This window comes from Halichoerus grypus, chromosome 3 (assembly GCF_964656455.1).
Source record: "Halichoerus grypus chromosome 3, mHalGry1.hap1.1, whole genome shotgun sequence".
Taxonomy (NCBI): domain Eukaryota; kingdom Metazoa; phylum Chordata; class Mammalia; order Carnivora; family Phocidae; genus Halichoerus; species Halichoerus grypus.
The window spans coordinates 136,505,315-136,526,110 of record NC_135714.1 but is presented as its reverse complement, the minus strand read 5'-3'; the positions used below and the strand labels follow the sequence as shown (position 1 = coordinate 136,526,110).

At 35.4% G+C, this 20,796-nt stretch overlaps 1 protein-coding gene across 17 annotated transcripts in view; it reads right to left on the bottom strand.

The window, feature by feature from the left end:
- The window catches only part of RAPGEF2 (Rap guanine nucleotide exchange factor 2), a 234,884-nt gene that overhangs the window by 66,620 nt on the left and 147,468 nt on the right, over positions 1–20,796 (bottom strand). For 2 of the 17 annotated variants that reach the window (XM_078069384.1, XM_078069386.1), the window contains exons 1-2: positions 20,451–20,587; positions 19,547–19,676 (exon numbers count right to left, since the gene is read on the bottom strand). The exons of 12 other annotated variants lie outside the window; for them this stretch is intronic. In XM_078069384.1, the coding sequence (XP_077925510.1) occupies positions 19,547–19,606 (60 nt within the window). In that variant the 5' untranslated portion in view covers positions 19,607–19,676; positions 20,451–20,587. Of the gene's footprint in view, positions 1–19,546; positions 19,677–20,450; positions 20,608–20,796 lie in introns of those variants that run through there. 3 more of the 17 variants (XM_078069387.1, XM_078069383.1, XM_078069385.1) reach the window with 3 other exon arrangements.

The window sequence follows — 20,796 nt, the reverse complement described above, 5'->3', positions numbered from 1 at the left end:
CTTATCTTATTTTCTGGGAGGCTATTTTAGATTGGGCAACCTGGAAAGGTGGCTCTGAGAAAATGACGTTTGAGATGAGGGATGAATAAACACAAAGGATCTAGCCAAACAAGGGGCGGGGAGAGCTTTATAGGTAGAAGGGATCTCAAGGGCAAAGACCCTAAGGTGGGAAGAACCTATGAATGTTCAAGAAACAGAAGTCCAAGGTGACTAGATGGGAGAAAGGGAGAGAATGCTTGAGGGGGAAAGTGGTGCAAATGAGGTCAGAAGAGCAGAACTATTCCTGCTAAAAACTAGGCTTTTTAAGGGCAATGGGAAGACACTGGACTTTTTAAATAAGCAATTAACAAGATCCAGTTATGTTTTATAAGATCATTCTGGTAGGGTGGTGGGGAGGGAGAACAGATTCCAAGAGGTTAGAATGGAAGTGGAAAGACAAGTTAGGACAGAGTGAGGCATGCCATCTAGGTTACTGCAAACAAAGTGGCCTTTTGAAACCTAACCTGTGATACTTAGAGGGGTCTCTGTAATCAACTGTTTAACTTCTTCAAAAGATAAAAATTCTATCTAAAGTACCATAATGGCGATTAATTATATGGCACCGGTTGCTACAATACTTTAGTAATTAGTTCTGACCTCCTATAAGTTCTGTGGGTGCCTAAACAGATTTCCAAAGAACAAGGGGTCAGATTATAAAAATATTCACGTTATTTCAGTAATAATTTATTAAATATCCTAATAAAATGGATACTTCTTTTGACAAAGCACCTAACCAGAGAGTAGCATTAGGAGGTCACAGTTTATAATATGACATTATAAAAAGAAGACATGGCTAGTTCCAAGCTGTCTGTGTGACTCAAGAAAATCATTTAAATTCCTTGCAACTCAATTTCCTCACCAGCGTAGAACAGACATAACAAGGTCTGTCCTGCCCATCTCACAAGAGAGCTGTGAAAATGAATGGAGGATAAATGTGAAAGAATTCCAGTAATATAAAGCATTACACAAATGCAAGGTTGTGTATGAACTACAGTGACAGACCTGGGAGTATTTTTAGGGGTTCATTTAACATAATCTCATTTCACAGTTGTGAGAATTGATGTCTGAGAAGGTGAATTAGCATGGCATTGCTAACACTAGAATCCAGATCTTACATTTATGTAATAGAAAAAAATTAATTTGAGTTTCCAAATTCTCTACAATATAAACTGTAGCATTAATATTTTTAAATAAGTATTCTGAAGAACACAAAAAGTACTAAAAGGGAAAAGTAACCTGGAACTCATTATTAATGATGTATGATGTTTGTATATATCAAAAATAATGTAGGATTAATTTTAATCTCAATTCCAAATTACGGACACATAATTATGGTCACAAGTTATGTGTCTTAAAACAATGATTGCTCTCAGAAAAGCATGTAACTTTCATAATGGTAAGTGGTCAGGGTCTTTACATGTAAGGACAGAAGCAAGTACCTTTACCTGGTTTTTGGCATTCTACTGAAGGCCTTAGAAGATAGTTTAATATTTAATATAATCCATATTAATATTGTTTCTAAATAGTATGTTTCAAACTTTTTTTTTTTTTAAAGATTTTATTTATTTATTTGACAGAGAGAGAAAGACACAGAGAGAGAGGAAACACAAGCAGGGGGAGTGGGAGAGGGAGAAGCAGGCTTCCCACGGAGCAGAGAGCCTGATGTGGGGCTCGATCCCAGGATCCTGGGACCATGACCTGAGCCGAAGGCAGACGCTTAACGACTGAGCCACCCAGGCGCCCCTCAAACTTCTTATTATCCAAAATTCCTAAATAGCTTATACCAGAAATTTTTTGCTGCTTAGGTGGATATTTATTTCCATATTTACATAAATGTGAAAGAACTGCATGACTTACTACAACAAAATTCTGATAATTAACAATGTTAATCCTAATTTATCATTAGAATTGCCAATATAAATATCGGGGAGCTGATGCATGCTGGCTCCAACTTTACACCCTACTCAGTTTCATCTAAGTTTATCTAGCCATAGGGGGAAAAAAAAATCTTCCCAAGGTAAAACAATTATCCACTGATTCTGAACTTAATAACATTTGCCTGTATCTGCATTTTTGCACTTCTTATTAATTCATCTCTTATACAATCAATAAATACTTATAAAATGGCTGAGATCTGAGAGTCAAGGAATTAAGATCACAGGAAGATCAAGGAATTGAGATCACAGGAAGCAGAATTCAGGCAAAAGAAACAACTGGAGGAAAGACTCCATGGCTTGGTCTGTTAAATGAACAAAAGGAAGATCATGGCAGCTGAAGTGGAGTGGATAAGGAAAGTAGAACAAGATAAGGGAAGAAGAGCAAGCCTCAGCTGCTTCATACACAGCTCTGTAGGGAGTACAGATTTTATTCCAGGTGCAATAGGGAGTTACTAAAGAGTTTTAAAAGAAATGACATGGTCTAGTTCATATTTTACAAGATAAATCAGGCTGCTCTGTGAAAATGGCAAGATTTGAAATAAAGGAACAGTGGGAGTCAACTGGAATAGTCCAAGTGAGATGATGATAGCTTAGATCGGGATGATAATGGAGATGGAGAGGAAAAGCATGAATTCATGATTAAAAGGGTATAACAAACAGGATTTGATGAAGAATAATGAGTTTTGGGCAACGTGAAGAACCAAAGATAATTTGTAGCTTTAGGGCTTCGATATCTTAATAGATGGTAATGCCAAAGATGATGAGATGAGGAAAACTAGAGAATCATAGGTATTTGTGGCCTACTCGGTGAGTTAGTTGGTTGGGTTTATTTTTTGGTGGTGGTTGGGAGAACACTCAGGAGTTATAGTTTGGCCATGTCAAATCTGAGTTGACAACATCTACATCAATATATCTAGTGGGTAATTGAATATATAGTCTTGAATTTTATTATAATCAACCAATGGATGTCTGGCTTGGGGGGCACAATTTTGTAAGACTTTTCACCTGCTCATTAAGTGTTTACATGTTAATACATACAAAAATAATAAATGATGATCAAGATGATTATGATGATGAGGAAGAAAATATTTTGATTTATACTGTGATGGGATAAAGATTCTTGAAATCAATAAACAGATGGGGCAACAAGAGATACAAGGTCCCATTTTCTCTCCCTTTTGATCTAAGCCATTAATATAAAAGTGTTAGATACACACTAGCAAAAAATTTAAAAAGTAGCCCCACGGGAATGTAAAATAGGAATTCATTTATATTTTAAAGTTAGCTTAAACATCCAGAATTTTGCTCACAGAATCTTTTAAAGAACTTGCAAAATACCTAGTACCTCCTCCAAATGTATAAAGCTAATAAAAGTTCAGTTGAACTAGATGTTTGTCATTTGACTTAATGTGCCTTTGCAAATAAAGTCTGTTCTTTAAATGCTTTCAGGATTAACAAACCTCCTAAGATAGAAATCTTCTTTCTTTTACATCTTAAGAAAACTCACTTAAATATCAGAATCAAGAAAAACTAAATAGTAACCAAGACACCAATAACAAACACATCCTGCAAATAAGACATAATCTCTGATTTCTTTTGTGTATCCTCTTCCCTTGAAGGCCATGGTCTGACATCTGTTATTCTCTGATGCTTATAAACTAGATATCTTCATATCAAACTAGATAGATGCATATCTTCATATATGACCAAACAAGGCTTATTCTAATGTATTCTACCAACTATGGAAAACTGGGGAATAGGAAATTAAAAGTAAAGGAGGTGGAAATAATCTTAGGTCAATGCAGAGAGAGTAAATTAAGACGTCTTTATTCCAAAGTGAACAACTGATTTAAGTGGTGAAAGGAGGGGAAGGTGATGATAAATACACAATTGCCAAGAATTCTATATATTCCACTTAATTATGTTTCAAATCTGTGAGATATTCTGAAGTGAATGGAACAACAATAAAGATTTAATCACCTTTAATTCAGGAAAAGGGGGGTGGGGTGTCGATGTGAAGGGATACCTGACAAGTCAGGTACTGCATATCCCCACGAGGACACTGCTTTGCTAATCTTAGAGCAGATGACCTGCTCTATGTGTACATGTGGGTGGGTGTGGTGTGGGAGTGGGGGTGGGGGAGCAAGGATTAACAACATCCTTAATATTTCCAACCTAAATCCTCCCCAGGGTGGTTAGTCCCACCAGGTACCTTAAAAAAATCCTTGAAGTGTTCAATTTCACAAGTCCTAAGGGTTGCTCAGCGTTATTTGTGTAAGAAGCTTATTATATAAGTATCTCCCTAAAGTCAGTGAATGGTGAGACAAGAAAACATTTGCCTTACCTGAGAGCATGTTTAATTGATATGGTTAGTATATTATTGTGTTAGAAGAAGGCAGATACCTTTGTTGGTTGATTTGGGGTAAACAACTCTGAAAGAACAATGGCTTTTCTGACAGAAGTGCTAAGGGAATTAGGAGAAGGATCCAATAAAGCCAGATTTAGGAGCTGTTATACCACTTTTCAGTAAAGAAACTTTAGCCTAAAGTTGTTCACTTCTCTTAAATTTAAATATAGATGATTTCACTGAGAAACAGCCAACATAAAATATGTTGCACTTAGCATATAAGAATTTCAGTGTTAACACCTTTTTTGGCACAGCTTGTCAATTTTTATTGCATGCAAATTTGGGGGGATGAACTCATGACTTAAAAATCTGGCAACTGCTTGAATTTCACTGTAAAGAAGCATCATTAAGAAGCTAGGAATGTGACTCACTTAATATCAGGCTTCAGCTAAATTCTTAAGTGGTTACATAACACCACTAATTTTTAAGAACAAGAAAGAATTTTTTTTTTTTAAATGTCAGGCTTTAGGATTTCCTTTTTCTGTTTTTCATACTACAAAAATGTCATGTCTGACCCTACTATATTTTATTTATTTATTTATTTATTTATTTATTTTTGAAGAATGAAACCTCTCTACATCTTCAGACAGATGTCCATTATTAATCTGGCTCTCCAAGATCATACCTTTCTTTAGGTTTGGAAACTCATCTTTCTATGATAAAGCTTCATGTTTACAAAATAAAGTAAAACATGAGGAATTCCACTGCAATAATTAAAATAGCACTAAAATCCTGGTTAGTTCACACAGTATCAAATAATTGAATTAAAAATTAAAAACCAGGCTTTAAATCCTAGAAGCTTCACACCATGCAGATAACATGTTCGAATGAATAACAAAAGTTTTCACTCAAGCTTAGACATTTTGACATGAAGTATAAATATAAATTTTAAATTTTGGAAAATGAATAAAGAACATATATTTGAAAATTAATTTTAAAAATCGTTTGAACTTCTATATAAATACTTTCCCAAAATTAGCTGTAGTAAAATTAGAAAAACAAATATATAAGTTCTATGTTTATTATTAATCAAAGGCACACTTTTGTGAGAACAAGGGTCACATACAACTAATATTAATTTGCTTAAACTGTAAGAGCTTCTTTTCCCAGAATTTTAAAAAAGATGAGAAGAACCAGACAAAAGAAAATATTATCGTAACTTAATATATACAACACTGTGTTTAGAGCAACAAGAAAGCAAATAACCATGTCCCTCTTACATGCTCAGCATTAAATTATCTTTCACAAAGCAAAAGGCTTTTTTTTTTTTGACCGAAAAGCAGTATGTACAGTTAAGAGGTCTAGAACTCCCACATCCCGGCCTTTAAATTTTTCTTCTTATAAGAAAGCAGCATTTATGAGCCCCATAATGACTATTTTAAATCCCCTGAATCACATCACAATAGAAAAACACTGTGTAGCATAATCTATAATGGCATATTTAAATATGACCCAAAATTCCATGCTTCTATAATCTATATTAAGTTGTGAGCAAAATAAAGGCATTTCTACCTTGATCATTTCTCTAAGCAAAGGTTAACCAGAAAGGCCAACCTTAGGAAGAAATAGAATACATACCATGATATAGTCTCTTTCGTTAGAAAAGGCAAGAAGAACAGATTTAAATTAAGACTTGGTGTATAAAAGCTGAAAGCATAGAATTTGTATCCACATAATGAACTGATGTCTCCTCTAAAGACGTCAGATTGCTGTTCAGCTAAACTATCTAAAAATACCTCCTTGCAAACACACACACACACACACACGAAATGACTACAAAGACAGGTCTTACTAAGCAGCTCTACTTGCACAAAATCACTTAATAAGTGGGGAAAAATTTTAAAGTACTTAGGGAAAATTTAACGGGAATTTTTCATAGCAACTATGATCTTTTATGAGCTATTTTGAAAACCAGTTCCCATCTGTAAAAAGTAGTTAATGAAGGATCTTAAAGCAAATCATACTTGATCGAAGATGTCCAACAGAGACTCATGTTCTATGAACTTAAAACGAGATAAAGAAAGATAAATCTCTACATCACTGTCAACATTCTATTTAAAAACCAAGAAAAGGGAAATTTTCTGGCTAGAAAAGTGGGAATCAAACTCATGGATGCCACCGAATGCCAGACCCTGTCTGTGCCCCATACGTAATCCCCACAAACAACCTATGAAGTAGGCATCGTTAACAGCACTTTATAGACTAGGAAAAAGGGTTCAGAACATTTAACTAATCTGCTTAAAGCCACACAGCTACTAAGAGGTAGGGTTCCAACCCACAGAAAAATGATTCTGGAGTATTATAATCTAGCATCAATAACTGACATTCACATAGGCTGCAGAGTCTGCAGATTCTGAAAACATTAACTTTTTACGTTTTTCTTATTTAAACCTCAAGTTTTTCATCAGTAACACAGGGAGATTCTCACTTCAGTCCTAGTATTATTTTGGTAATTAAAGAAAATAATATGTGTAAAGTACTCAGTAAAACAACTGTTAACTATGACTGTGATCATTAATAATCTTCAAAACAAGGTTGTGAGGGAGACCAGTACTGTCATCATGATCTCCACTGTGAAGTGAGAAAACAGAAACTTCAAGGAGTTACATGACTTGCCTAACAGTTGAGCAGCTAGTAAACATCAGAACAAGGACTCAAAGCAAGGTTCTTGTATATAAGGTATTTTATTGTTTGACTCTACAAAAACCTATAGTTCCTTCCTATTACTGTGGGGAAAGGTTCACAGCTGAAATAGGTATTTTGCTTTTTTTTTTTTTATGTTATGTTAATCACCATACATTACATCATTAGTTTTTGATGTAGTGTTCCATGATTCATTGTTTGTGCATAACACCCAGTGCTCCATGTAGAACGTGCCCTCTTTAATACCCATCACCGGGCTAACCCATCCTCCCACCCCCCTCCCCTCTAGAACCCTCAGTTTGTTTCTCAGAGTCCATCGTCTCTCATGGTTAGTCTCCCCCTCCGATTTCCCCCCCTTCATTCTTCCTCTCCTGCTATCTTCTTTTTTTTTTTTTTTTGCTTTAAATAGCCCTGTTAGATACTTGAAGATGATATGCAATGAGCACTGTTAGTGAGTGAGTTTTGCTACACTAGGACATTTCAGTATGCATCCTGTGTGCTCTCAGGTTCAGAGTAACACTTCAAAGCTACCCATTAAGTTTATTATAAACCAACTGAAGGCAATATCTTCTTTCCGCAGCATCTGTGGATAGCACTTAGAGGAAGGAACAAAACAGAGAAAAGAAGTAATGTGTATCCCATGGCTAACAGAGCCAGTACTTGATACACCTTGAGGGATGGTCTCTGACCCAGCCTACTACAATGCCCTGCCCACCATCCTACTTCACAGAGAATGGGGACTGAACCTAGGGCCACGAGCGCTGCCAAGAAAAATCTTCTTAATTGCAAGAGAGTCCATAATCATCAGATCTCGGGTCACTGTTGCGGCCAGGTTAAAGTATATTTTAACACAGCTTTCTAAAAGGTAAGTACATTCCACAGTCCAAGAATATGTGTTATAGGGAAGGAGGTTAAAGAAATGTCAACATTGTGACAAAGATGGATCTAACTATGATTCACTTATCTGTATTTTAAATGGCTAAGACAATGTTGCTAAATCTGTGTGGCTGAAAAAACCATCTCATCTAGCTAAATGCTAAAATTAGCTCCTTATAAATTACTTATCGCACTAGAAACAAATTAAGAGGGCAAGCATATCACCCAAACAGTAAGTTGAAAAAAAAAAAAAAAACAGCATTCTTTTCTATATTCAAGTATAAAAATAAGGTAATGTGAAAGATCTCTGAAGAACCATACAGATGGGAAATCTCAGATATGTGTGGGGACCCGGAAAAGGCTGAATTAACAAAAGAAAACTTCCGTGTAAAGAGAGTAATTCTTCAATACAAAATTACACTCTTGTAATTTATTTAGCTAAATAAATTAGCTAGGCTCACATAGCTGGTAAGTGGTGAAGCCAGAATGTAAGTCCAAGTTCCTGGCCGTAGAGCCCTCCTCTGCCCACTAGGCTACAGTTTTTCCTAATCCCTTCTCTCTGTGTAACTTTCTTCACAAAGGTTACAACTGGTCAGATTACAGTTTTCATTATTTCATGTACAAACTACTTCCTAAATTGGGTTATTTTTACAGATAAAAAGTGAAACTACTCCTAGGAACTTAAGTAAGATTCCCCCTCTCCCATTCACTGCTAAGTTCTAAGAGCTCCTATAGATCCCTAGGGTAGTTTTTTAAAATATATTTCAGTATTCAGTTTCCTTTAGGTAGAAAAGATAGCTTCATATAAATTACAAGATTACTACATAGAAACCAATATGGGAGCAGGGCATCTTCAACCTCATTTCATCTTGGGCTTCTAGTTCTTCTATCGGATGACTCTGATCTGCTGCTTAAAACCTCCAAAATCTGTCTGCCTGAAATGCCCTTATATTCCTTACATCTACTTATATCCACCAGGTGGGCTCCAGCTGCCCCCCGTATATTCCTCCACTAGGCCCCATACATAACACTAATACACATGTCAGCAGGTGTCTCTCCTGCTACTCTTCTGTGAGCAACTCTTGAGACAGAAGTGAAGTCTTATTCACAAAAAACCAAGACCAAATATAGAATACATTTTCCCAAAACCAGTGATTTTGTATATCTAGTTCCACAACTATATGTGCACTATTATTGTAATATACAAGTGTTATTAAACAAAATTATATTAAGCAGTATACTAATATCATTTTTCACTGATTCTAAGATACACAGTTTATTTTTTTATCTTAACATCTTTGAAATTGGGATCCATCTGAAAATCAATGAAAAGAAAATACTGGGTTATTTAAAGCAAGGTGAATCGTCAATCGTGTCTTAGATTTGATAAAAAATTATATTTTCATTAAAATACAAATTTTTAAAGAAAATAATGTTAGGGAATTCTTGATCCATCCCACCTGCTTACCTAATATAATTAGAAGAAATGATTAGTCAGCTATGTCCAGATCAATAGAAATGGTTTGTCTACTAGCTACCCTCAAGAAAGACTTAAAACAAAGCCCATACTTCAGAAAGCTAACTCATGAATATTACAATCCCAGGTGGTACCCTGGCCACATCACACTTTTCACTATATTCTACCACTAATGGCTTTCTAATTAATACCTGAATCCACAGCATTGGGCCAAAACTCTTTGAGCTGCCATTCAGAGGGTTTTACAGTCTGAGCCCTCTCTCATCAACGTGTGTACCTCTGGCTGACCCTCCACCTCGGCCGAGCTGATCTATACTCACTGTTCCTTGACTGTGCATGAACACTTTTGATTCAGTGCTTTAGCTCATTCTGTTTGCCTTGCAAACATTCCTCCCATTTCCTTTTTTCTTCACATCTTGCTTATCTCTTGCCCTTATTTGTGGCACAGCTCAGGTCCTATTTCCGTCTTTGTAGACTACTCAAATTATACGTGACATTCCTGCTTGTGCACTCCTATGTATTTTTTGTCAATACTGCTCACCCAAGCATTTAAATATATGCAACCAGATGCAAAATTTTCAAACCATATTTTTCAATCTCTTTGATAGAAATCTGGATAAAAGAAAACATTAAATGTTTTCTTATTTTGACATTTTATTCAGTTAACACTGAAAACACTTCTATTATTTGAGAACTACAATCTATATTCTCTTCTTCTATTCGAAGAGAGAGCTTAAGTGGTCTTGCTCTAAGAAAAAAACTGAGAGATATTTAATTTATCCATACCTCTTTTTCTAGAGCAAAAGTAAGCTTTCATTTAATATCACTACTGTCAACTTTTGTGATGTTTTTCTTCAAAACACAGGCTTTAAATCTTATTTATACCAAGTTGTTAATTTTTTTCAGGGGGACAATAAGCAAACAGGATAAAGAAGGGTAAAGAAATCTGGGAATATGCCCAACTAAAAGGAACACAAAAGGTTTCAGCGATAAAAGACATGATACACAGTGGAAAGGGAAGAGGACAGGACTGCCTTCACAGGTGTTTATATATTTTCTTTAGCTAAGCCATTTGAAAGCTCACTTCCTTTTTCTTTTGACATTTTAATATTGACTTCCAATATCTTAAATTTTTTCATAAACTTCAAGAAAAGCACAATGATATGAATACAGTAAGCTTTATTAAAATCACATTTTGCATTTTTTCTCTTCCATATTTGGGATGGAATTCGAACACTAACTAAAGAAGCTCTAAGTAAATAACTTTCCCTCAAAAGGTAAAATACTATATATAATACATACTACATTATATATCAATATTTAATATATGGCAAACTTTGAAACTATAAAGTAGACAAAGCAGCTTAGGATAGAAGCTTCATACTAGTTACAGTGTGTCTCTTAAATCAGTTGTCCTTAAATATATTTTCTACATATATTTTGGGGGGGGAGGAAAATCTAGAACAAATGCTATTACCAGATTTTACTCTATGGTATAATACGAATATGTCTGTAATAAGAAGATACGTATTAAAATGTTACCAGTGGTTTTGTCTGACTAGTAAAACTCTGATTCTTTTTCTGTCCTTGTCTTCACCTGTTTTCTCTTCAATGAACATATAAGTTATGTATTTTTTAAATTATAAATTATGCACAAAACTAATAATGCAGACAAGCCACAGGTTAAACTGCCACCTTATGAATAACCATAACACAAAGCAAACAAGCACCAAAAATTAGTTTACCTATTCAGGCAGTATCCCTTCTAAAATAATTTTAAATTATTTTTATACTTAGGTAAATGTTATCTCTAAAGTAGTATAATTTTGACATTTGATTGTTTCCACAAATGGAATTAATTCAAACAAGAAATAGGAAACTTTATACATTAATATAATACAAATATAATATAAAATGCCTATTTTTAATTGCCACTTAATATGAAGAAAAGTGCATTTTAAGAAAACAGGTAAGTATGAGATTAATCAACCTTAAAGAAAAAGTTAATTTCAGCCTTCACATCTCAATCACTAGAAACCTAGGTTGTAAATTGTACTCATCACTCAACTTCTGCCAACCTCCCCTGGCTCTCCCTTGCCCAGCCACTACAGGCCCAGTGAACCTTCTAAATCCTTACTGATAACTCCAAGCAATCTTCTTTGTCACTAATAGTAAAAGTGCTATGCACTTCTCAGTTCCATAAAACCCAGAAAGACTACATGTCACAATATCCCCACTTAACTCCAAATTTTTCCTGATTATTGAGAGAGAAAAAAAAAAAAAAAGAGTGCTTTCATTTATTCAAAATCACTCAGAGAGTAAAAATGTCTAGTTGAACCCATTCTGTTTCTCTAGGAGAACAGAGACAATCAAGATTACAACTCTATAGCTTTTTTTACAGCCATGTTTGTCTCCGTTTATTATGAAAGGCATGAAGTTGTGTACTAGCACTTAAACTTAGTGAAAAGTTGACCTACAGGAAATAATTCATTATAAGGTGCTCCCATCATGATCTGTATTTTTAAGTTCTCTAATTAAAATTAGCTTTTACCAATAAAATAAACTATGCAGAATATTAAATTCTAGCTTTTTCTATGTACCTAAATTAGAAATGAGATTATGGGCTATTTTTAATTATTTTACACAAACACATGTGCATGAAATACACTCATTATATATATAATGCATATATATATGAATGAAATGAAATGAAATAGGGGTATTTCATTTTATAATCAATTCAAGTCAATACATAAGCCAATCATGTATTTCTCTAGAGTTCACAAAAACAGAATATATACTTTAGTCTGAAAGGTGTTTTCAGACTATCACTTTATCAATCAACAAATGTAAGGTTAATCCATAACTAAGACACCTCTGAGAACAGCCTTTATAATGCACATGCAGTGTGATCTGGTGTACTGATACGGAATGAAGAGATTTGAAGTGCACAGGAGAATATTTATATAGTGACTTAACATACAAAAGAAACATAGATAAGGGGTTGACTGGTAAGTTATGCAGATATGACACATATCTTAGACTGTACAATTAAGATCAATCATGTATCATATACACACACTAAGTATATATGAGAGAGAATACAACGTAACTAACATAAAAGGCCTATGCTACAGGTTCAATTAAGAAGAAGAAATGGCAGAGGTTGACAACTGACTAGTTCTAGGTGGCAAGGTGTTTCTCTACTAACAGAAAGGGCAAGGGCAGGGACCAAGAGCTTAAGAGGACTACCTGTATGATGCACAACACTTCTGTGAGTGTATTCTGCTACATCATTTCTTTATGTGCTTTGGAGTACAAATGTATATTTATGTTCTCCTATATGCTTTTGTACATGTTTCTTATCTGTGTTCCAAAAAAAATGGGCACAGTATTTAACCAGTCCTCTGTAACTCCTATGTCAGTACTAATAGCACTGGCATTTTAATACTGTAAATGGAAATAATCACAAGCATATGTCAGGTCTTCAAAAATAAATTTCATTTCTTAATGATGAAGAAAAATAAGGAGGTCAGAGAGAGTAAAGATCTTAGAACAAGGAAATTAACAGGGATCTGAAGGACACATTTACAAACTTTCCTTTAAAACACACACACACACACACACACACACACACACACACCCAGGTGTATCTCTATATACATCCAGACACTCATGTTCTTTTGTTTTTAAAACCTCTTTTTTTAAAAAAAGTTCATAACCAAACCACAATCCAAATAAAATATGTGGATAATGATAAAATGGTCATTTTGATCTAAATAGGTGAAGTTTTCCAAGGTTTACAAAAGACTGCCAAAGACGTGATGGTACTAAATTATTCTTTTTCTTTTTACTAAGTACATAAAGTAAGCATTAAAATGTACTTCATTAGGGATTTAAATTAAATAAAAATAATTTTATGTGGCTATTACTAAACATAGGAAAATGAAGAAAACTGCACAATTACTCTGGAGGGATTCTTAAACAGATTACCTGAATAAAATATTTAAGAGTGTTGTCAGACCTAAAATCAAGGAAATGGACTGAAGAAATTTCAGGTTATATTTCAGGGATATTTATAGCTACATGACCAAATTTAAAGGGCATTTATTTTGGTGCAAATTAAGTATCAGTACTTCAAACATATAAAATATGTATTTTAAATCAGAAGGGAAAACTACAATTAGTGATCTTACTATGGTTAAACAGTTAAAGGAGAAGAAATAATTGAGCTTCTAATGATGCATTTTAAACATTCTCTTCTTTTTTTTTTTAAGTTGATCATTCTCTTTTCACTAATCTTAATTGATTTACTTTTTATACAGTCTATTTTTAAATGGACCGTTATTAAATTATTAAACAATATTTAAAAGCAAGGATGGGAAGTATGGTTCTTCTCTTGACTAAAAGTAAGGATTTTTCTTTAATATATTCCACAATGAGACAGAGCTTTTTTCAATATCACACATATAAGTAGTGCTTGCAATACACTGCAAGTTTCTAAAATAGATTTCTTCACTTCTAACAGGGTAAAAAGATCTATTATTTGTTGCTAGGGTTTCTTGGCCCAAATCCAAGACAAGATGACCTTGTCCTTGAATAAAACAATAGGATATTGCTTCCTCTCAGGCCTCTTTGCTAGCTAGCACAGTGAAAAACCTCCCCAAGAGATGAGTTTATTTCATCTCAGGAAATATATCTGTTATAACAGATGAAAAAAAGATCAGATAAAGAAAAGGTGGAATCTTAACCCAAAAGATGCATAACCTAACATCCATAATTAATCTTAATGCTATTTTCTACATTGCTAAGGAAAATGTATCAATCAAATTATATTAAAGAGATACTCTACTCAGTGTTTACAGACAAGGTCAAATTGCCATGGTAGGAAAAAAGTAATTTCTTAAAAATTGACTTTTCTTAAATCTATTTTAGTTAAAGATAGAGGGGGTGCTTTGGGAGGTGGAGATGAAGAGGAGGTCACACTCCTTTGCTGGATCTTCAAATTATAGTCATTATTTGTCAGGTATCCTAATATCTTCCTCTCCATCACCTGTATTGACCTACTCTCTAATATAATCCATTCCAACAGTGATGATCTCATTGATTTTCCTAACCTTCTGATTCCTCATATGCTTCTATATCTTCCTGCCTCGGACCCTCACCTGTTATTCTTCCTTCTCTATACTGTACTTTTAACAGTTAACAATTCCGAATTGCAACTACATCCTTAATACATGGTATAAGGAAGGTGAAGAATTAATTCAAGATATGATCTCTCATCTAACTGTAAATAAACCAATTTACAAGCACTGGTTAGAAGAATAAATAAAATTAAGCATTACATATTAGGTGCCACTAAATCATTGCTCAGAAAAAGCAGAGATGAATATGAAGAGACAAGGAGCAAGTGAAAGTCAAGCAAAGAGCATTGCATTCTGAGAAACAGGAAAAGAAAATGAATCTGAAGGGTCTGTAATCAGATCATCTTGTCCTAAATAAAAAAGTTATAATTGGGGGGGAAATATGTTCATAAGGAAGAGAAGGTAGATTACAGGGGGCTTTAGTGACCAACAGGAATTTAGACGTATGGTTAAGCTACATTATACCCTTCTTGGTTAGGGCTAATGAAATAATGAAATTTATATTTATGGCTACAAACGAACCATGACCAGTATGGACTTCTGAGAGGTGATCACGAATTCAAGTTGGCTTCCATGATAGATGCAGATTTCATTAAAGCACAAACAGGGTAGAAGAAACAGCAAGACTCAGTGCTTCCAATGAAGCACAAGTGGCCAAGGTCAGGCTGTCACAAGTTACAAAGGGAACAGCGGAAGTTGAGGCATGAAGGTTATGTTTACAGAGTCAAGCAGCAAAAATAAAAAGGTATGTGTGCGATAAGGCCAAACACAGAAAAGCAGAAAGAGGAAGGAACTGAGCTAAATTCCATCTATTCCTGATCATCCCAACTCAAGTCTCAAGATAACATCAAAATTGCACAAAGCAATAAGTAGCTTTATAAAACTACTTTTATGGAAGTTTTATACAATAATTTTGATCATGACATTGTTGCTTTTTTATGTTGACAGTGCTTGGAATGTCACAAACACCAGGAAAAAGAGTAGCAGGAGAAAAGCAAGCATTTTTTTCAAGTTATGTATTCCACTGATTAATACCAGCTCTCATAATGATGCAGTCTACACACCTAATGTACTCCAAATTTGGCTCCATAAGGAGAAGTAGTATAGGTTTGTGGTTAAAGCAGGGCTACGAAACCAGACAAACCTGGCCCATGACGGCTCCACCACTTACTAGATGTTGGAAAAGTTTATTTTTGTCCTGCTAAGCCTCAGTTTCATTACCTCTAAAAAGGTGACGATACACCTTTCTTTAATGGGTTGTTGTAATAATTAAGTCAGATAATATACAGTCCCTGTCATACAATAAGTGCTCAATAAACAACAGCTATTATGATTTATTCCAAGCATTTAAGTAAAGCGTTTTCTTATGTACACCACTTTTTAAAATTATAATTCAATCATGACTGAGGTTTTATCTACTCTAAGTACAGCCCACTACTTATACCAGTAATTTCTAGAAAAAATGCACAACTGGAAAAGCGATTATTGGTTTCACAGTATCAAGTTGATTTATTTTAAGTAATTCATTTAAAAATCTGCAACGATTCAAAGTTATCGTATAGCGCGGAATTTTTAAAAGAATGCTCAAGGAACACCCTTCCCGTTAGATAACCCGAGGCAGGCAAAAACGGGAGAGGAGGTTAAAAAACAGTTGGTAAACAGAGTAATGATGCCTTTAATGCCACCCTAAGGCTTTCCCCAACTTACTGAGCTTTCAAAACTTTTTTCATGAAATATCTATTCACAGTCCGTTCAACTAGTGCTCAACAGTAGTCTTTTGGAAAAGCAGTTTTATCACACATTTTTAAAATGTATCTTATTTTCAAAATTCACAAAACCAGAAGATCCCTCTGAAGACTAACTGAAGGCACTAGATGACTGTAAGGACACAGCCCAGTGCCGGGTACACTGTCGGTGACACAACAGGTATTCATCTCAGTGTTATCAACCGACTATCTAGAACTGGGACAGGGAGGAGATGTAATAAAATATATGAAATTTACTTGTTTAGAGGGTTAAATGAGACTTCATTAATCCAAAAATACAATTAAATGACAAATTCAACAGTACTTATTGTGCACCTACTATGTGCCAGGAACTGAGATATGCGCTGGGTTAGCCAGAAATAAAGAATAAAAGCCCATAAGATCTGAAAAATCCTGACAAAGTAGAATAAGTGAGTTTACTACTGGTGCCCAATCACAGCTCTTTTAAAAGCGCCCAATTTAACATTTTTGCTTTTTAGTTTCTCACTGCCTTCTATTGTCAAAGAAGCGAAGCCACTTGAAGCCACTTAACGAGCCGCAACCCTAAGAAGATGTGGTGTATACGTATACAATGGAACATTATGCAGCCATCAAAAGGAATGAAATCTTGCCATTTGCAACGACGTGGATAGAACTGGAGGGTGTTATGCTAAGAGAAATATGTCAATCAGAGAAAGACATGTATCATATGATCTCACTGATATGAGGAATTCTTAATCTCAGGAAACAAACTGAGGGTTGCTGGAGTGGTGGGGGTGAGAGGGATGGGGTGGCTGGGTGATGGACACTGGGGAGGGTATGTGCCATGGTGAGCACTGTGAATTGTGTAAGACTGATCAATCACAGACTGTACCTCTGAAACAAATAATATATGTTTAAAAAAAAAAAGATAGTAGGAAGGGAAAAATGAAGGGGGGGAAATCGGAGGGGGAGATGAACCATGAGAGAATATGGACTCTGAGAAACAAACTGAGGGCCCTGGAGGGGAGGGGGTGGGGGGATGGGTTAGCCTGGTGATGGGTATTAAGGAGGGCATGTTCTGCATGGAGCACTGGGTGTTATATGCAAACAATGAACCATGGAACACTACATCAAAAACTAATGATGTAATGCATGGTAATTAACATAATAAGAAAAAAAAGCTGCAACTTTTGTAGAAGCAAAAACGGAAGTATATATGAATTTACTAGATTTTTCTCATTTAAAATGAGCTCTGACATTATTCTCATAAAGCCTCATAGGTCAAAAGAGGGGCATTCTCACTCATTTTTGCTCAACAGTTTACTGAATCACCTGTTATGTGAGAGCCAGAGTAATTATTCTCCTATTCAACTCCTTATAAATCATTAAAATCTTAAAGGTCTGCTCATTACACAGCAAAGCCTAGATAACCAAAAAACTCATAGCAAGATCTTGACACCATAGGCTACCAGCTCTGCTGCACATGATGATCTACGATGGCCAGTTCTAGTATTCCAACTTGTAAAAGTATCATGGGAAATACCACTCACATGTTTTTTAGAAATTGCTTGGTTCAAGGCTATTTTATGGCTGCAGTGATTTTTGTCATGGTGTTACCCTAAATTTCAGTAAAATATATACATAAAGCACTTGTCAAGAAACAAACATGCTTACAGAATAGTATACTAGGTGCCGCAGCTTACCCACTATTTGGTGTTATCTGTCCCAAGTGATCTTGTTGTCACAAATCTAGTAATACTCCACCCACCGCCACCACCAGTAAATAATTTTAACAATTTTCCTTGTTCACTAAAATGATATTATTAATTTAAATACCCCCTCTCTCCATTTTGAGAAAGGTTATATGAAAAAGGTAGACAAGGAACCTGTAGTTTAAACTTTCCTTCGAAGGTTCCTCAAGTAGTCTTAAGTAATATTCTCACTTTTACCTGGAGGGACCATGACTACAGAGGAGCTTAATTTCGAAGGCCCTGTTAAGAAAATCAAACTACAGTAGAACTTTTCTGTAACAACCTTTCCTATTAGTGAAATTAAGTATAAGGCTGGTCTTTTCCTGGATCTGGCCCGAAGAGATTTAATTAGTGAGGTACCATTAGGATCTCATTAGGAAGGGGCTGGGCTCTAAGCACAGCATCATAACATGTTTCCACCACAGATACTGCCCTAAGAGCACCCTGTGGTTCACTGGAAAAAGTGAGATGGTACCTTCAGAGTCACTTCCTCAACGAAAATCTCTTGGATTTAATTTACAATTTTGTTCATAAGGATGAACAAAACCAATCTATACCCATAAACCTAAGCATCTAAATATTCTAAATTCATGGCCGCCTCTCTATAAATTTTCAAAGCCTTAGCGATCTATCTCCATTTTTGCAGTTTAACATATTATCCTTTTTAGAATACATAAAAGATAATTCCTACACCCTAATAGAATACTTTCTATATGCTAGGGTGTAAAAATAGGCAATTCAAAAATACTTTAGACTACTCTATAAGCCGCCTAAATTTATACATTTTCATTTGGGGAATTTAAAAAATAGAGAGAGAGAGAGAGAGAGATAAAAATATGACTTCGTGTGATGGCAGAAAACTTCCAACACGGTGACATAAAAGTAGCACTCTGAGAACTCCCATTCCTGAAACAGGAGGCTCAGACTTGGTGTTAACCATAGAAAAGTGTTTCCCACAAACAGCAGTAGCTGCCTGTGGGATTTCAGCATGACAAATGCATAGCTGACTCATGGGATCAATTATAAAGAAGCAATACTTGTGGCATTAAAAAAATTATTCTCTGTTTTTATCACCTATTAATGCACGTTAAGAAGTCAGATGAGTCCCACTGACCAAACGTTTTATTACCAAATCAATACCCAGAGCTCTCCCTCCCTCCCTCAAACCTACATGTGAATTCCTTACCACAGACGTCTGTTCCCAATAATCCTTTTCGTGATCTCTCATTAAATTCAACTATAAAAAACATTTTTAAAAAAACTCTCTGAGTCTTAAAGCTGAATTGTCTAGTTCTCATTTCTGATGACAGAAATTTAAGGCAATATTTTGTCTTAAATGAATTGTTGATCTTATTTAAAATTTTTAAAAATTACAACAAAATTGGAAGCACGAGCCAGTCGTAACTTACCCTCCCTCCTCCAAGCACACTATGTCACACCCTCTAAAAAACCTGTTTTCCCTGAACAGAAGCAGCAATAATTCCCATTTTAAAGCAATTCTCTCTGACGTGCTTTTGAAGCACAAGCAGCATTTGCGATACTTACTGAATGTTTCTCCTGCTGGCCCATAACTCCATGGTTAGCTGGGATTGCTAGTGGTTTCATAATGAAGAAACATATGCTGAACTGAATTTACACATCATGTACCAATCTCTCATGGATGGCAAGTCACCCTCTACAGCATTAAATTAAAAAAGAAAAAGGAAAAAAAAAAAAAAAAGAGAGGAGGAAACCAAGCTGCAGCTGAAAGTGTCACTACTGGTGAGCTTAAAAAACCCCTCACACTTGTAGACCAGAAAAGGAATCCGAACAACGGTGTTCGTCTCCATTTTTATAACACTGAAACTCTAACCATCTTAGGCTATGACAAGACAGAGGAAACCTTATACAGCTCTCAGTCTTCCAAGAGAACAAGATCATTTCTGAGATTGAAGAGCAAGAGGCAAAAGAAAAGAAGAAAAAAAAAAAAGCTAAAATGGCTGACTGCACACAGACTCCCCTCAAAAAGGCTTAATACAGAATTATATTAGTCAGGGTGGTATAAGAACCAGTCTCTAGCATTCAACCAAGCATTGTTAGTACTCTTGTTTCATTTGCAATCACACATACGGACCCCTCCAACCAAGAAAAAAAGAAAAAAGGAAAAGAAAGAAAGAAAAAAATCAGGACAGAGCATGTGAATCAGGACCTCCTCCCTAGCTGCTAATGATGCTGACAGAGTGGTGACCAGTGATCTCTGTCCCACTCCACTAACCAAGTTTGCACAATTAATCTTAGCAGCATGACACTGATGGACATTTAATTTAATGATGTCTGTCCCTCACAGTCAACACAAGCATGACTGCTAGCAAGAGAGTCACTAACAGAAACACAACACATGCACACACACAATCTCGAGAATCATGAGTCTGAATGCAATACACCAATATAATTACATTATTGTGCTTACTTTGGAGGACCATGGCTGCAGGCAGTTGGCATAGCAACGCACAAGGAAAGCCATTTCCTGGGTAGAGAGAAAGCTTCCTTTTCTAAATAAAAAATTCCTCTTAGGGAACAAACGGCATTGCTGCTTCCTGCAGAAAGCAAGACACTGTAGTCTGTCTCTTAACCTGCAAGGCTCACACTCAATGCAGTTCTAGTGATGTAAGTGGATTTCTCTCTCACCCTCCCTCTCTCTACATACACTGAGATATTCAGCTCAAATGGTACACACATTCCTTAAGACTCGCCCCCTCCTCTACTTAACCATTTCACTCATTAAGGTAGCGATGGACAATTCAGATAAAGTAACA